Here is a 16,775-nt window from a genome sequence, read left to right as displayed (position 1 = left end):
CTCCAGGCTACATTTTAAGATCTTCTCTTTACCCATGACATTCTGCAGTTTCATTATCATTTGTGTCTTCGTCTTGCTTAGTAACCAGAGTGCTCTTTCAAACTAAGAACTTGCCCTTTTTTTTAGGTTCTAGAAAATACTCAGCTATTACCTCTTCATATATTCTTTTCTTAGAGTTATCCCATGAATGGAATTTTAGTTTGATTCTTATTTTGCAGGATATTTGTTTAAAAGTGTGTTTGACTTTTTGCTTTGAAGTAATTTTAAAACTTACAGAAAACATCATAAAGAGGCTCTTTTCACATTCATTGGGTTTTTTTTAAACATTTTAATCATGTTTGCCCTCTCTTTCTCCATATGTTTATGTATATGTATGTGTATATATGTTTAGATATAGATTTACATACATACACACTCAGAAGTTACTATAATTGATAAGTTACTATAAATTATATACAGATTATTATTCTTTTTCTGAACCATTTGAGTATGGATTGCATGCATCATGCCTCTTTATCCCTTAATATTCAGTATGGGTATTTTCTAAGAAAAAGGATACTCTCTTAAGCCACTACAGTACAGTTACAAATTTCAGAAACTTAACATTGGTACAATAATTTAATCTATGATCCATTTTCCAATTTTTTCTATTATGGTCCAAATTTCTTCCATTCCAATCCCACTGATTTCTTCCTCACCATCCCCAATCCGTATTTGTTTGACCCTTCTTCCATTGAGTGAACCCTGTCTCTCCACAACATCACACATTTACTCATTTGCTCAACCCTATACTGCCTATAAAATAATTCTGGAATTGTTCCACCCTAAGCTCTGTGAAAACAAACCCACTAGGGAGAGTTCAAGGGTGTATAAGTCATAATTTTGTATTCAAAAGTTACTTATATTGGTTCTCTACCCTCCCCCAGTGTGCTTATGTTATTCATTTGAGAGAGGATTAGATTCCTCTCTTTCTGTTTGCATTCAGTTATTCTTCATCCTCCCTGATTTTATTTTCTTGACATGCTTTAATATACTTACAGGACTTAAAACAGAAAAAATGTACTCAGAACAATGTCATCTCTCCCCTCCCCCTTCTCCTCTATTCTCCCTGCCAAACGACTTGTGCCCACTTATATTTTCATCATCTTCTGGTATATTCCACCTGTGTTTCTTTCTGAAAAAAAAAATCAGATTTATCTCTTTCCCTTTTTTTTTTACACTAAATGTGAAGTACTTTTGCACCTGGTCTCTCTCCACTTGAAGATATATTTTGGAAACCACTCCCTATTAGTGCATAGAGAGAGTGTTCATTCTTTTTTACAGCTGTGTAGTATTCCATCGTGTGGATGCACCCTAGTTTCTGTCCCCAACCCATGCTTCAATATTTAAATAGTTTCCAATATTTTGCAATTGCAAAGAGTGCTGTAAGGAGTCATTGTAGGCACATATATTTTTGTACTGTTAGAGATTTATGTTGATGTCATGTTTCCAGAATTGGATTGCTGGCTTGAGAGTAAGTGCATAAACAGCTTTGTCACATGTTGCCAAATTCCCTGCCGTTGCTTTTATGCCATTTTGCCTTCCACCCACAATTAAGAGAATGCCCGACTCCCCACATCCTCTGTAGCAGAGCAGAGTGTCAGGATTTTGAACTTCCACCAAGTGGGTGGGTGAGAAATGGTGTCTCAGTGTAGTTTTAATTCTTACTCCATTATTTTGGGATTTTAATTTGCATTATCAAAGAAAATTGAGGTTTTATGTTTAAGGGCTATTTTCATGTAATATTTGTAGGTGCCTGCCCCTATCTTCTGTCCACTCTTTGTTAAAGGAGGAATTTGGGGCCTTCTGTCTCGTCTTTAAAACTTCTTACAATCTGGGGGTCTTAGTCTTTTATCCATGATGTGCAAATATTTTTCTCCCATTTGCCATTTTTCTTCTCATTTGTTCTTTACCTTACTACCACCCTTTCTTTTTCTTCTGTTTTTGTTTGAGAATTTCTTGTTTATTTTCAATGAATCTATTTTTTTTCCCTTTCATCTGTCACTTTGAGCATTCAAAACATTCCTGTTTTAAAGTCCTTGTCAGATTGTTCCATGATACTCATTTTATCTTCTTTGGAGTAACTCATGTCATAAGTGTTGATTTTGTTGGCTTGGTTTCTGAGCGTTAGATGTCTGCAGGTTTTGGAATTTTGGTGTACAGGCTCGTGTTAAGAGGGAAAGTTGTGTTTTGATTTTCTTTGCTTTCTCTCTTCTCCCCTCCCTCTCTGATAGTTTGTGTTTGCCTCCACCTGGCCCGGAGCTCCCAGCAAAGCTGTGGCTGTGGGCAGCAGGTGGTTTTCTTATTGTTGGCCTGCCTTCATGGAGGGGGCCTTGGGCCATGCCCTGGGGTCAAGCCCTGGGCCTGGGTCCCCTCTTCCGTCTTGTGTGGGACACTGGTTCCTGCCGCCCTGGAGTGTGCTTCCTGCCCAGCACTCCCAGCCCCCAGCACCATGTAGTGCTTTGTGTCGACATTCTGCCTCTCACGCACAGAGATGGTTATCTTATTTGTGAGCCCAGTATTTATCTGCCACTTCCGCGTGTTTGGAGCAGAGGGGCTGTGTCAGAGCGTGATTTTATGGAACCTTCTTAACGTCAAAAACTCCTTTGTACTTACCCTGAAGGAAGGAATGTGGGAAGGTTTGAGGGGAAAAGAAGGAAGGAAACTGTCCTGTGTCCCAGGAATGCAGCTGCCGTCACTTCCTTTACTTGGCAACAATCCTGTGAGGCAGGAATGTTTTTTTCCCAATCCACACATGGGTAATGGGGGCACAGAGTGTGGATGAGTGAGCCGCCCAGCCTTGCGGCTCATGAGAAGGCGTGTGAGGGGCTGAAGGCTGGCCTATTGTTGGGTTTCCCCCTGATTTTTGGACTCACAGGGCGGTCAGCTCTCTGTGTCTGGAACACCACATCCTGGCCTGGGTCTGTGCCTCAGCCTTAGAGGCTGGGAGGAGGAGCGCTCAGCAGTTAATTCTTCTTTTTTGGAATGACTTGGGGTCCTTCAGCCAACGTTTGTGAAGTACCTAGGATGACTAGGCACTTGCTAATCCCCTATTGGTTCTTTAACTGAACTCAAAACAACCCTGAAAAGCAGGCCCTGTTAGCCCCATCTTCTCATCAAGGAGGCCAATGCTCAAGAGCTCATGTGGCCTTCCAGCTTCCCCCAGTTAGCAAATACGGGGCTGGAATTTCCATGCTGTCTGGCTGCAGAGCCCTCAGCTTCCATGCTTCCAGCATGTTCTGTTTCCCGTGGTGTCTTTCCGGTCAGCCCGCCACAGTCTCAGGAAGCATGATGCCACAGAGGGGGAGAGGCTTTGAGGGCAGCTCGGTGTGAGGCCAGCACCTGAGGGTCTCTGGAGGGCAGCTTTGCTTGGAATCTCCTAAAATGCAGGGCCCATGTTAGCCACTTAGGTTCAGATGTGAATTCAGGCTCTCAAGGAGGCTCTTTTTGGCCCAGAGATGGTACATCCTTCAAGTCACCATCAGAGGTGGGAGCCCAGTGGCCTGATAGAGAATAAAGAGGTCTGTTTTCCTCAGGTAGTTTTGTGGTTTATTTGGTCAGATGGTCCTTTCGGGGCTGCTTTATCCTGTGCTCTTGCAGAAAGACCACAGGCTTTGAACTCAGAGACCCCCCCGCCCCCATTATTCTCTGTCACGTCACTTGATATTTTCTCATGTGTCCCAATTTTAGGTAATAGTTTCCTTGTTGACTTTTCATCTCCCCGACCCGAAGCAAACTCTGTGAGGGCAGGGACCTTAGCTCTCTGATTTTTGTTGGATCTCCATCATCTAGCCTCTAGCCGGTCCATAGGAGGTGATAAATAATCAGATTTCAAATGAACAAATAAAATGAGGGAGAGCTGACTCCAGCCCTGGCTTCACCACTTAAAATCTTTGTGACTTCCAGCCAGTTACTCACTTTTCGTCACCTGCAAAATAGACAAAGACAGGCAGTTTCATAGGCCTGTTGAGAAATTTGTAGACAACCTAGAGAACTGCTCACAAAAGGTAAGCCTCCCGTCCTCCTCTCTCATACAATTGTTAATTAGTGCCTTGACTTGATTGGGGGAGGGGGCGGACCTTCCAGACTTGGAAGGCACTGACCTGCACAAGCCCTGAGCTTCTGACTTCGCACAGGCGGGAGCCAGTGCCCTCCAAGAGCAGCTCCTGTGATATGCTAACCTCTTCCAGCAAGGCCATGGCACGGATCTGCCCGGGCTGCTGCAGAAACCCTGGCCAGCTCCAATTAGGGAGCTCTTCCGAGGAGCCGAAGGTTTTGAGGTTAACCCTGAAGAAACAGCTCCCTCTACACCAGCCTTTTAATTAAATGCTTGCGTTTACTTTCCGGAGTTCATTGAATCATTTTACCCGCATAGTGGGGCTTGACAAAGCCCAGTTGCTTTGAGTAATGGAACAGTACAAAAGGGGGAGGCTTCAAGGAAGCTGCCCAACAACACAGGCCCCGCTGCTTCTCTGCCACTTTGTGGCTGGGCGCCCACCTGGGTGGGGACCCGGTGTGTAGGAGGAGGGGTCCGTCCAGGGAATCATTTCCTGCTCCCTGCCTTGGACTTGGTTCTTGAGATTCTGAGGCCCACGAGGCTAAGTAAGGATCTGAGTCCACCCCAAGGGTGACTCAAGGCTCCAGGGGCCACGGAATAATTCCCGTGGATTTCTTGGTGCACAGGTATTATGCTGGGCTGTGTTGTGTGTGACAGTGATCCTGCCCTTAAGATGCTTACAGTATTGTTGGGGAGACAGGGTTCATGCAGAAAATATTCCTGGATTACTTTTGTGCTGAGCCAAGCAATAATGATTATAAAGCAAGTAAGAGCCGCCATTCATACATTGCTTACTATGTCCTAGGTCTTTTAAATATGTTCTCTTTCTTGATACTCCTAAGCTGCTCTCAGAGGATCAGCCACCAGGGCATGTTCACTCTGTCCACACAGTAATTTTCCCAAGTAGGGGGCAGGCTGGGCTTTGGGGGGCCAGCTTCTGATTGGGTTCCAGCATCCCTGCCAAAAACTAAATGGAAGGCTCCAACAAGTAGTAAGTCCCTCTCTGTGTTTCCTCGTACCCCCTCCTCCTACCTCCCTGCAGTGCCCAGCTCACCGATTGCATGGGGCAGTCACCCACCACCCCCAGCAGCAATGGGGACACTCAACAAGATCTTCAGACCTTCACCAGTGTTCAAGCAGAGGGCTCACCTGAGCATCAGGGAGGTGCCTAGTGATGGATGACCCCCTGATTTGTCTGGACCCTGGTTCTCAGAGCCTGGTTGCTGAAGCAGTGGCAGCAGTGGTTGGGGTGGGGCCCAGCAGGTGGAATTTTAACAGTCCTCCAGGTGATCCTGATGCACGTTCAAGTGTAAGAACCGCTGGTCAGGTTCTCAAACCTGCCTGCATGTCAGAATTGCCTGAGAACTGTTTTGTTGGGTCTTTAAAAAATTATTATTATTAACTTAATTTTAAAATAAAGTAAACTTCACTTTTTAAAACAATTTTAGACTTAACGGAAATATTGGGAGGGTAATACAGAGAGTTTCTCTATATGCCACACTCAGCTCCCTCCCGTTATTAACATCTTACCTTAGAGTGGTGCATTTGCTACAGTTGATGAACCAGTCATGATACGTTGTCATTAACCAAAGTCCTTACTTTATTCAGGTTTCCTTAGTTTTTGCTTAACGTCTGTTCCAGAATCCCATGTAGGATCTCACATTACAGTGAGTTGTCATGTCTCCTCAGGCTCCTCTGGGCTGTGATGGTTTCTCCGACTTTCCTGGTGTTTGATGACCTTGACTGTTTCGAAATGTACTGATGGAAGTATTCCATAGAGTGCCCTTTGATTTGAATTTGTTCGATCTTTTTCTCATGCCTAGAAATGGGGGAATGTAGGGTTTTTTAGGATTTTTTTTTGTGGGGGGGTTCCCACACATTGTGTTGAGGGCACACGCCACACATTGTGTTGAGGGCACACGCCATCACCGTGACTCATCACTGTTGTTGTTGGTCTCCGTCACCTGGCTGAGGGGCTTTGGCTTCTCCATCTGCCCCAGTCAGGTTTCTCCGCTGTCTAGTTACGACCCCCGTCCCCCAACTTTCCATGCTGTGCGATGCCCACACTTAACAACTGGGGACTTAGGCTCCACCTCTCTGCAGGCAGAGAATCTGCAGAAACTGTTTGGACTTCCTCTGCATGGGAGATTTGTCTCTTCTCCCCCCATTTATTTATGAATTTGATTATTTACTGACATCAGTATGGACTCACGGGTATTGATTTTATACTTTCAGTTATAATGCAATTCTAGTCTATTGCGTTGCTCATGTTGTTGCACGTTTGGCCATTGGGAGCTCTTTCAGTTGGCGCCTCTGTCCTTTTGACATGTCTCTTCACTGCAGAGATTATTATTTTTTATTTTTTTACTACTTCCTTCCCACCACTACAAGCTTATACTCTGTGTTTCCTGCCCCAGGCCTGGAATCTGCCATTTCTTCAGGGAGTCCTGGTTCCTTTTACTGGGAATCGTATCAGAAACCAACATTTGGGCCCTTGGTATGCTCGCTGCTATTGGGGTGTCGATGGTTCTGGGCCCTCTCAGCTGACAGTTGGAGGAAATACACATGTGTATAGTGCCCTGCGTATGCACACATACCTGTAACTATGTCCACATGTAACTATCTGTATCTGTGTTAAGCTAAACATGAGTTCATCCTGATGTCTTCCACTCTGAACCCACAGCCACATGGATCCTTCTAGCCCCCTCCCCTCGCTGATCTGTAAACTCCCACTCCAACTGTGAGAAGCGTTGCTCCTGCCATCTGCCATCCATTCATTTAACCATTCAGTCCCAGGACACATGGATAATGGTATCAGAATCTGAACTCTCATCCACCTCCACGGGAATGGGCTTCACCAGCTGGAGGACAAGCTTTCTCTATGGGCTATCTTGCCTTTGGTTTTACAGACTCCAGTCATTCCTAGGGTTTCTGAGGTGCCGAGGGCCTCCCGCCCCCGTCCGGTGAGGTGGTTCACACGTTGGTCATACGGTTCGATTCTTTGATCACATGCTGCGTGCCACCCTTGGATTTCCCCAGTCTTCTAAATTTATTTTTTTTTAATTTGCATCCTTTAAGCTTCACTGTCTGTGCGGCAAAGTTCTTTGGGTTTTCACAAAGGTTTAATGTCCCACATTCATCATTGTCGTTTCACCGCCCTCAGAATACCCCGTGTTTTCCCTGTTCCATCTTCTCTTCTTCTGCCTGATCCCTGGAAACCACTGATCGTTTGGCTGATTCTCTGTAATGGGAATTGTGCCAGGCCTAGCCCTTCACACTGGCCTCTTTCACTTAGAAATAGCATCCAGGATTCATTTGTGTACATTCACAGCTTGATAACAAATTTCTTTTTATGGCTGAATAATATTCCACACTACGAATGTACCAGTTTGTTTATTCATTCACCTAGTGAAAGACATATCGGTTGCTTCCAGTTTGTGGTGATTATGAATAAAGCTGCAGTGTTTTGGTTGGTCTGTTTGTTTTGTTTTGTGGCTATCAGTTTTCAAAGTAGTGGGTTCCTTGCTACTGAAGGCACATGAGCAGAGGCGGAGGCTCATGGTAGATGTGTGGGAGGGGGATCAAGGGTCATCCCTTGGGGCCCTCCACAGAGAGCGCTGTCTGTCCTGGTGCACATTTGGAGATGAAGCAATTAAGCCCTGGGCCCTTCTCCACCCAAGAACAGAGGGTGCATGGAGGTCCCAGCCACATCCAGCCTGAACGTTTTGTGATCACCCTCTCGTGTGCTTGTTCCTATGTCAGTTTCTCACTTTGGTTATCTGATTTTGGAAGGCTCTGCTCTGACCAACGGGGGATTAAACCTGCACAGCCCCGTGAAGAGGAAGCTGGAAGCAGAGAAGGACTATGTCTTTGACAAGAGGCTCAGGTACAGCGTCCGCCAGAACGAAAGCAACTGTAGGTTTCGGGACATTGTCGTGCGGAAGGAAGAGGGGTTCACACACATCCTGCTGTCCAGCCAGACCTCGGACAACAACGCACTGACCCCCGAGGTGAGAGACAGGGGACCTGAGGGGAGGGTCAGGCTGGAGAGGGCTTCTCATTCAGAATGGGGCACTGGCTCTCTCTTTGTTCCATCAGGGAGCCAGTGACTATAGCCAACACACATGCAAACTTGACTGTGGGACACCATGTGCTAATCACTTTGCATACATTATCCATCTGATCTTTATGACCAAGTAATGATACTATCCCATTTTACAGATGAAGACCCCAGTAAATGGAGAGTTTCAGAAAACAATCTGGGTCCCAGCTTTAGTCAGAGGGCAGCCCCAGACTCTAAACACCGTATCTTGGGCTTTTTCAAGTGTGTCAAATTTCCTTGCTTTGGAAGGAATCCTATTCACTCAGCTCACTTATTTTTTTTTCAATTGAGATAGAATTCACATACCATGAATTTCACCCTTTTAACATGTACACTTTTTAAGTATATTCTCAAGGTCATGTAACCATCACCACGATCTAGTTCCAGCACATTTCCATCACCCCCAAAGGAAACCCCATGCCCACTGCCATCCCCTCCCATGGTCCCCGGCAACCACCGATCTACTTTCTGTCTCTACAGATTTGCCTATTCTGGACATTTCATGTAAATGGAAGTGTATTATATGTGATTTGTGACCGGCTCCTTGCACCGAGCATAGTGTTTTCAAGGTTCATCCATGGGGTAGTGCACGTCTGTGCTTCCTTCCTTCCCTTGTATGGATATGCCACATTTTGTCCATCGACTGATGGACAGTGATGGGCATTTGTATTGGTTCCATTTTTGACTACTGTGTTACGATGAGTATCGCTGCGAACGTTTGTGTACGAGTTTGTGTATGAACGTGTTTTCAGTGCTCTTGGCTATATTCCTCTGTGCGGAACTGCTGGGTCATATGGTAACTCCGTATTTAACTTTTTGAGGAACTGCCGGCCTGTTTTTCACGGTGGCTGTGCCATTTTCCATTCCCACTGGCCAAGAGCTCTGGTGTCTCCGCATCCTTGTTGACACTTGTTATTATCTGTTCTTGTTATTTGGCTGTTGGAGTGGGTGTGAGGTGGCATCTCACTGAGGTCTTGATGTGCACTTTCCTGATGACTAATGATATTGGGCATCTTTTCGTGAGCTTATTGGCTGTCTGTCTGTCTGTCTTCTTTGGAGAAATGTCTATTCACATCTTTTGCCTGTTCCTTAAATTGTTTTTGACTGTTGAGTTTTAAGACTTCTTTGTCAGACATATGATCTGAAAATACGCTCTCATTCTGGGACTTGTTACTTTCTCGATGGCGTCCTTGGATGTACGATGTTTAAAATTTTGATGAAGTCCCTTTTACCTGTTTCTTCCACCTTACCTTTTTAATGCTAACCATGCTTACATTTTAGGTGAACAGAATGGGGAGACAGTGGATATTTAATGCCGTTACATAGATAGCACCGTTTAAGATCTGGGGTACTGAGTGGGAGCAATGAAGAAATGATTAATGTTTTTTAACAGATTCTTGATGGTGCAAATGTGGGAAAAGACTCATCCAAGAAGCCCTCCCCAACTAGACCGAACTGCCACAAGGCGGCAGAGGGGTCAATGACAAACACCTTGACCACACCAGCTACCAGCGGCTCTTTGTCTTTTGAATTTGCCGCTTATCCCATTTCCTTCTCCCAGGACCCTTCTGATGTACGGTTCTCCTGATCCACCTCTTACAGATGAGACAATGCAGGTTTAGAGAACTTAGGCCTAGGGTCCCGTCAGCTTAAGGGGGCAGGACCCTTGCCACCCGTGCCCACCATATTGTTTCTCACACTCAGCCCAGCACCTGGCCCATGGAAGACAGCAAAGTCCCCACCTCCCTTTCCCTGTCCTGTGATATCCTGTACTGATTCCACAGTAGTAGTGAAGACACAGAGGCTAAACCACAGAGGTGTGTTAACCACAGGGACACAGTCAAGGAGTGGCCATCTGCCCAGACTGGGCTCGGCAGGGTGGTCTGGCATTGCCCAGTGTATCCGGTACACTTGGGGAGGCCCAGCAAGTGGGGTGGGGTGGGAGGTGCTGTGTCCTTGAACTTGTAATCACATGTCTTATCGTTACGATTTATGTAAACTATAGTTCCTTCAAGGGACTGTGTGTGTGATAGTCAGGACTATGATTGTCTTAAGGCAAGAGATGTAGCTAAAACCTTTGCAGTTTGTGGGGCTGCTGGTCACTTGCTGCCCCTCCTCTAAGCATGGTCTTTTGGGGTCTCTCTCTTACACCCTCAGAAAGTGGTGTAAACCATCAAGGTTTACCCCAGAGGCTGCCCTTCACACGTTTATACACCTGGAAGCCTTGTTATTTTAAGCTCAGTTTGAAATATCTGTACGAGACCAACTCTTCTCGGAGTTTTTTCTCCTTCACTACTTTTTGAAAGCATGCTTTGAAAAGGCACAGCATTTTCCTTCAATAAATTGAATCAATATGGGGTCTCCCAGTTCATCCTATCTCTTTGGAGTAGCTTTATGCGTTAACCATTGCCTACTCACCACGGAACATGTGTGGCTTCCAATTCCTGAGATGGAGGTTTGGTGATTTAGCGGTTCCTTTCCTAATTGGTGTCTGTCAGTAACAGAATGGGAGGAAAATGGAGAAAAAATACTGATCTGGTGTTTTCAGCCATCTTGACAACCAAAGTGGATTGACTCTGTAGATAAGCCGGCCAGCTGGGCAAAGTAGCCCTGAAAGAAAGATCTCAGTGAAAAGAAGAGGTGTTGTTAGCAGAGGAGTATAGATTCTGGAGTCTGGTGGCCTAGGCTCCAGTCCTGCCTCCACCAGCTTGCCGTGGGGAGTCACCTTACCTCTTTGAGCTTCCTCGTTCGTAGAAGTTATACTGTATCTTGCTTGTGGGATTAGAGATAATGTCTGCAGAGAGGCTCACAGAATGCCTGGCACATAGGAAGTGTTCAGTAAGTGTTCCCATCATTATTAAGACGAAGCAGAGGTGATTTAACAGCCTCCAGCAGGCCCAGCCTTACTTACTCATGGAGCAACTGGGGCGAGGCCACCCTGCATGTCATAATTGAATTTCTTTTTCTAGTTGTATATGGGACATTGGTTGGATTGGCCTCATGGGCAGAAATTCATACATTACTGAGTGTGTTAACTAGATTCTGAGGCCAGTGGGTATGTGGTAATATTGCTCCTGTCTGGAATATAGCACAGAACCAGGAAAATAATGAAAATGCCCCTTTAGGAAAGAACCAGCAAAATAGATTGCCCAAAGTGTTGGTGATTAAAAGCCCATCCACTTCCCCATTGAAGACGCCAAGCCCTCTCTCAACTCCCGGTTTTCTGCAGTGCTCCCAGCCTCAGCGAACTGTACCACCCCTGTCCGAGGGAGCACACCAGACATGTGGGAGTCACACCTCATACCATCTTGATCTACCCACCACATCCACACACCCCTGAGGCCTATTAACTTTCATCTTTGAATAGCCCACTAATAGGCTTTCTTCTCTCTATTTCCATCAGGACCATTATATTCTGTCCGGATTGTTGTAATAACCTGCTAACAAGCACGCTCTTTCATCTTTCCTACCCTATAATCCATTCCCCTCAATGTGGGCACAGTGGTCTGCCAGGAATGCAAATCTGATCAAGTCACCCCTTCTACACACACACACACGCACATGCACGCACGCACATGTGTGTGCACATACTTCAAACACCTCAGTGATTCCTAGTTGCTCTGATTAAGAATCACAGCTGTTCATGTAGCCTGCGAGGCTGGTATGTTCTGACCTGCCCTCCTGTGCTAGCCTCCTTGCCTCGTACCACACATCCCCCTTCTCTTCTTCTGCACTCCAGTCAGCCTGGCTTTCTTTCATGCTCACACCTGCCCCCAGGGCTTTTGCATATACCTGTACTTCTGACTGAAACATCCTTGCCTAGTGGCCTTGCACTTCATTCAGGTTTCAGCTCAACCACTACTTCCATGGGATCCGTCCCCACCCCCCAGATCCCTGCCCAGGTGACATGCCCCTCTCAGGAGCTTTCCCAGCACTAGGCGCCCCTCCCTTCTGGAACTTGTTACTGTTGTTAATGTACATGCATTTGTGTGATAATTTGTTAAATACCAGGTTCCACCCCCATTACACTGTAAGCTTCTTGAAAAGGTAAATATTATGCCACTCATTCAAATCAATAAACATTTATTAAATTTTTTTATGTGTGAGGTTCTGGACTAGGTGTTACAAGGGTTATACAGGTAAGTAGAAGTCTCATCTATTTTAGCTTTTAAGGAATTGTATTAGTTATGTATCCCTGCATAACAAATTGCCCTAAACTTAGCATCTTAAAACAATGAACATTATCTCAGTTTCTCTGGGTCAGGAATCCTGGGATGGCTTAGTTGGATGCTTCTGGCTCGGGGTCTCTCAAAGCCTGGAGTCAAGGCATGTTGCCTGGGGCTGTGGTCTCTGCTGAAGGCGTGGAAGAGGATCCAATTCCAAGCTCACCCAAGTGGCTGCTGGCAGGTCCATGCTGGCCAGAGCCATCAGTCTCCCCTTTATGGCTACTCCATATGGGCTCCTCATGACATGGTCTGCTTCCCCAGACTGAGAGCTCCAAGGAGGAGGGAGAGCAAAAGAGGACAGCCGAGACAAGCTGTGTCTTGTTGTATCTCAGTCCCCTCTTGAACGGGACATCCTGTCATTCTTGGACCTTGTGGTTAGGCATGAGCTGTTCGATCCGGTCTACACTCATGGGGAGGGGATTCCACAAGGGTATGACTCCCATGGAGGGGATCATCGTCAAGCAGGAGGTAGGGTGAGGCAAGGACGCTCACATTCTACAAGGGGGCTTGTCACAAGGGTCACAGAGGGACACGTGGGGTGTTGGGAGAAGGAAGAGTTTGCGTTTAGTCAGGGATATTTGGGAAAGCGTTCAGGAAGGTGGTCACAGGTGAGATGGGCCCTGGGTGGCTGATTTCAGCAAGTAAAGATGAAGTAGAAAGAGGGACTGTGGTCTACTCCCCCTTTCAACCTACTTCTAATGAATTTGGTTATCCGGTTCCAACCCATGGCAGATCAGAAGGTAGAAGTAGCAGGGGCGTGTGCTTTCTCTGGCAGATACTGACACCTGGAGTAAGTGACAGCTAGCAAGGGTCTAACAAGGGCAATAAATCTCAAGAACATATTTAGGGCTTCAAAATGCATAGCAGTCTTGGACCATTTATTACAGAGGCATTCCCCAGCAGCCTCTGAGGGCACTGGTCGGTTATAGCCCAGCAAGTGACCATGTGGGTGCGGCAGAGGAATTTAAGGAAGCAAGGGAGTAATCATTTTAGAATGTTTTACTTTGAACAAACCAGGTACGTTATACAATTTGGGGTCCTTCAAGGAGGTGGAACCTCAGCCATCAGTCCAAATTGGGTTATCGACACGAGAAAGGCAAAAGAAAGCTATGCTAACTAGATATAACATTCTTTAAATTAAAAAAATACATATAGTTTGTACTTTTGTCACATGAATGAAACACAAATTTACTTTCCATTTAACTCATAAAGGAGGTGGCTGTTTTGTTTGATTTTGTCTTTACTAATTGACAAGTAAATGTGGCCTCAGAGAGAGAGGCTACTCTCTGAGTCGTGTGCGGAATGGCAGCTCACGTCTTTACAGCGGGGTTTTCTTTTATTTGCCTCTCAGAGAAATAGAGTTCGTGGATTGTTCAGAGTGTGTCTATTTCTGGAGGCAGATGGATTAAAGGACCCACAAGATAGTGGCCTCTTCGCTTTTTTGATGTTCAAAATGAATCGGTGGCTCATACCCTGTTAGAATGGAAAGTGCCTCTCCCATCCTCACAGAACATAGGCTGAGAGATTCTCCATTCGCACTGACATCCAGCCCTATTTTTTTTCACCCATTTTTTTAAGTCATCCTACAATATGGAGTGGTAGAAAGAGAAGGGATTTGGGGGTGAGATTCGTATCATGGTTCTGCCTCTTGCTGCTGACCTCGGGCAGCTTCACACCACTACTCTGAGTCTCCCTTGCTTTACCTGCAAGATGGGGATACCGTTCCCTCCTAGATGGGATTTTCATTCAGAGTAAAATACGTGGAAATTACCTGTTGCAATCCCTGGCACCTCCAAGTGCTTAATAAATGGGTTCTTTAAAAAGTATAATTTTAAAAACACAGCTCCCATAGTAGTTTCCCATTGTACCCTATGATTATGCCTATTGAAAAACTAATAACGATCCCTTAAAAGCCTATTCACTTATTGTCTCCCCAGTTGGACTCTCAGCTCCACCCAGGCAAGTGCATGCCTTGTTTTCTCTTACCATGCCTTTTTTGCACTTACTCACTTATTTTTCCATCCTCCTGTCACTTCAGTTGGACTGATTGAGCTTTCTTTATTTTAACCCCCTCCCCATTCATTGTAATCCATGTACTTTTAAGAAGTTATCCTTAAGTTCTGTACACATAGTGAAGCCTAAACATCACCCTCACCTCTCCACCATGCCCAGACCTAGGACCCCGGCATGTGGTCATCATTCCTTCTCTCATCTGATGCGCTATTACCACCTGGACCCCAGTTCTACCTTTGTGCAAACCCTTAGCCTCAGTTGGTCAATATCTGTCTGATGATTTTATAGTCATTCTTATATTGATTTATCAGCACATTCACTGCGTTTATTTGTTGGCTGTTATTCCTTGCATGTCTGTTTTTCTGAATATAGTTTTCTTCTTTCTGAAGTGCATCCTTTTTAAATTCTCTCAGCGAGGGTCTAAGAGTGGTAAACATTCTTTTGCTGAAAATGCCTCATTTTTACCCTTGCCCTTGCTTTTGGATGATAGTTTAGCTGGATACAGAATCTGTGTCTGATGGTTGTCTTCCGTGGCACCTTGAAAATTTTGAGTTCTGATGCCAAAGCCCACTTCCCACATGCTACCTACGAGCCAATCAAAAGTCTTAGTTGAATTAAGGATGAGCAAGAGTATAATTAAACCTAGCCTTCTAGAAAAGGCTAACATACCTCACCTGGGCTGTGCATAGGAATTTTTTTTCCCACACCTTGAAAAGGGCTAATGCTGGAAGAAGATTTGCAGGGATTTACCAGGGATTACACGGCTCCAAGCCAGACTTCCGAGTCTGAGGCCAGTGACCCCACTGCCACCTTCTTAGCACTTTGCCTGCTTTGGGGATGCTGCAGAGGAGCTCTGGTTTTGGTGTTTCTTTGCTTAGTCTGGATGTGGCTTGAATTCAGGAGAGTCTTCCTGCACAGGAAGAGAAGATGTACTCACCTCTGCCCTCAAGGGTGAGGCCTCTGGCAGGCTTGAGGTCTGAAAGCCACTGGCGTATAGGCAGACACTTAACATCCCCGCCAATCCATCTCTGCCTGCAGATTATGAAGGAGGTCCGGCGAGCGCTGTGCAACGCGGCCACGGATGACAGCAAACTGCTACTTCTCAGTGCAGTGGGCAGCGTATTCTGCAGCGGCCTAGATTACTCCTACCTAATTGGCCGGTTGTCCAGTGACCGGAGAAAGGAGAGTACCCGGATTGCAGAAGCCATCAGGTGAGCTCTGCTCATGTTTGGACACTCTGGGACCTGCCTTGTTCTTGTCACATGTAGCACATAAAAATGCAGCCTGCTCAGTTAAATTTGAATTTCAAACAACATTTTTTTAATCATAAGTCTATCCCATACAATATTTGGGATATACTTACACTAAAAAAATTATTTGTTGTTTATCTGAAATTGGGATTTTAATTGGGCATCCTGTATTTTTCTGCCAAAATTAGGGGTGCCTTTGTTCTCTAGCTTATTTTTTTCATCTGAAATTGGATTTTAATTGGGCATCCTGTATTTTTCTGCCAAAATTAGGGGTGCCTTTGTTCTCTAGGTTATTTTTTTTATCAAAAAGAGATTTTATTTCTTTATATTAAGCCCAGCATCTGATAATGCTCAGGTGTTATCCATGCTACTCCCGCCCTCTGCCCAATGGTGAAATTGTCAATTTTCTGGGTGTTCCTGTGTCCCGAAGCTGACATGGCCCAGCACTGGGGAGAGGATGGAAGGGGTACCCCGGGCAGCTGTGCATTTGCAGACCCGGTGGGGTGAGGAGTGCTTCCCCCTCTCTTGTTGCCATTGGGACAAAAGTTGGGATCCTGGGGCTGACATCCCAACAATCCCGACAACTGGTATCTTTTTCAGGAACCTGAAGGGTAGTTATTTCCCCATTACTCCTAGATTTATCAAAAGCAAGTAAGTATTATTTCCAACAAGGGCTGTCACTCAGCCTCCACCCTGGGAAGGGCTCAGGCTTGCTGCTGCACCTTGCCCCAAGCTCTGACAAGAGTCACATTGTGGTAATGCCACTTGGTCTCCGGGAAAGGAACACTTCTCCCTGTGGGGTCATGGAGCCTCAGGCCTCATGGGAGGGGTTTGCTGGGCCTCCAATCTCACTGTGCCTGGCAGCGTCACGTGATGCTGATTGTCATGTGGCTGTGGGAGCCTTCCATGGGATGCGGTCTCCAAGAGATGACGTAGGGATGCTGTCACAGGTGGGGTTCCAAGCCCCCTCTTCAGGGTGAAGCATCCAGTGAAGTATGCTCCAAAACACATGCATGCTTCCCATTGCAGAATTCTTGCCCAAAGAGACACAAAAAGGCTGAATGCTGTTACTGGAAAGGGCATCGTGG

The 16,775-nt window shown here is 45.8% G+C and overlaps 1 protein-coding gene across 2 annotated transcripts in view; it reads left to right on the top strand.

Annotated features, from left to right (window-relative positions):
• Positions 1-16,775, top strand: part of CDYL2 (chromodomain Y like 2) — a 73,059-nt gene that overhangs the window by 37,613 nt on the left and 18,671 nt on the right. For both annotated transcript variants that reach the window (XM_073882322.1, XM_025860467.2), the window contains 2 exons: positions 7,889-8,106; positions 15,476-15,648. In XM_073882322.1, coding sequence (XP_073738423.1) covers positions 7,889-8,106; positions 15,476-15,648 — 391 coding nt within the window. The remainder of the gene's footprint in view (positions 1-7,888; positions 8,107-15,475; positions 15,649-16,775) is intronic.

Source organism: Callorhinus ursinus, unplaced genomic scaffold (genome assembly GCF_003265705.2).
Source record: "Callorhinus ursinus isolate GAN/ISIS: 27379988/994484 unplaced genomic scaffold, GSC_fseal_2.0 scaffold46, whole genome shotgun sequence".
NCBI lineage: Eukaryota > Metazoa > Chordata > Mammalia > Carnivora > Otariidae > Callorhinus > Callorhinus ursinus.
The sequence above is the reverse complement of the archived record's forward strand: the minus strand, read 5'-3'. Positions and strand labels throughout refer to the sequence as shown.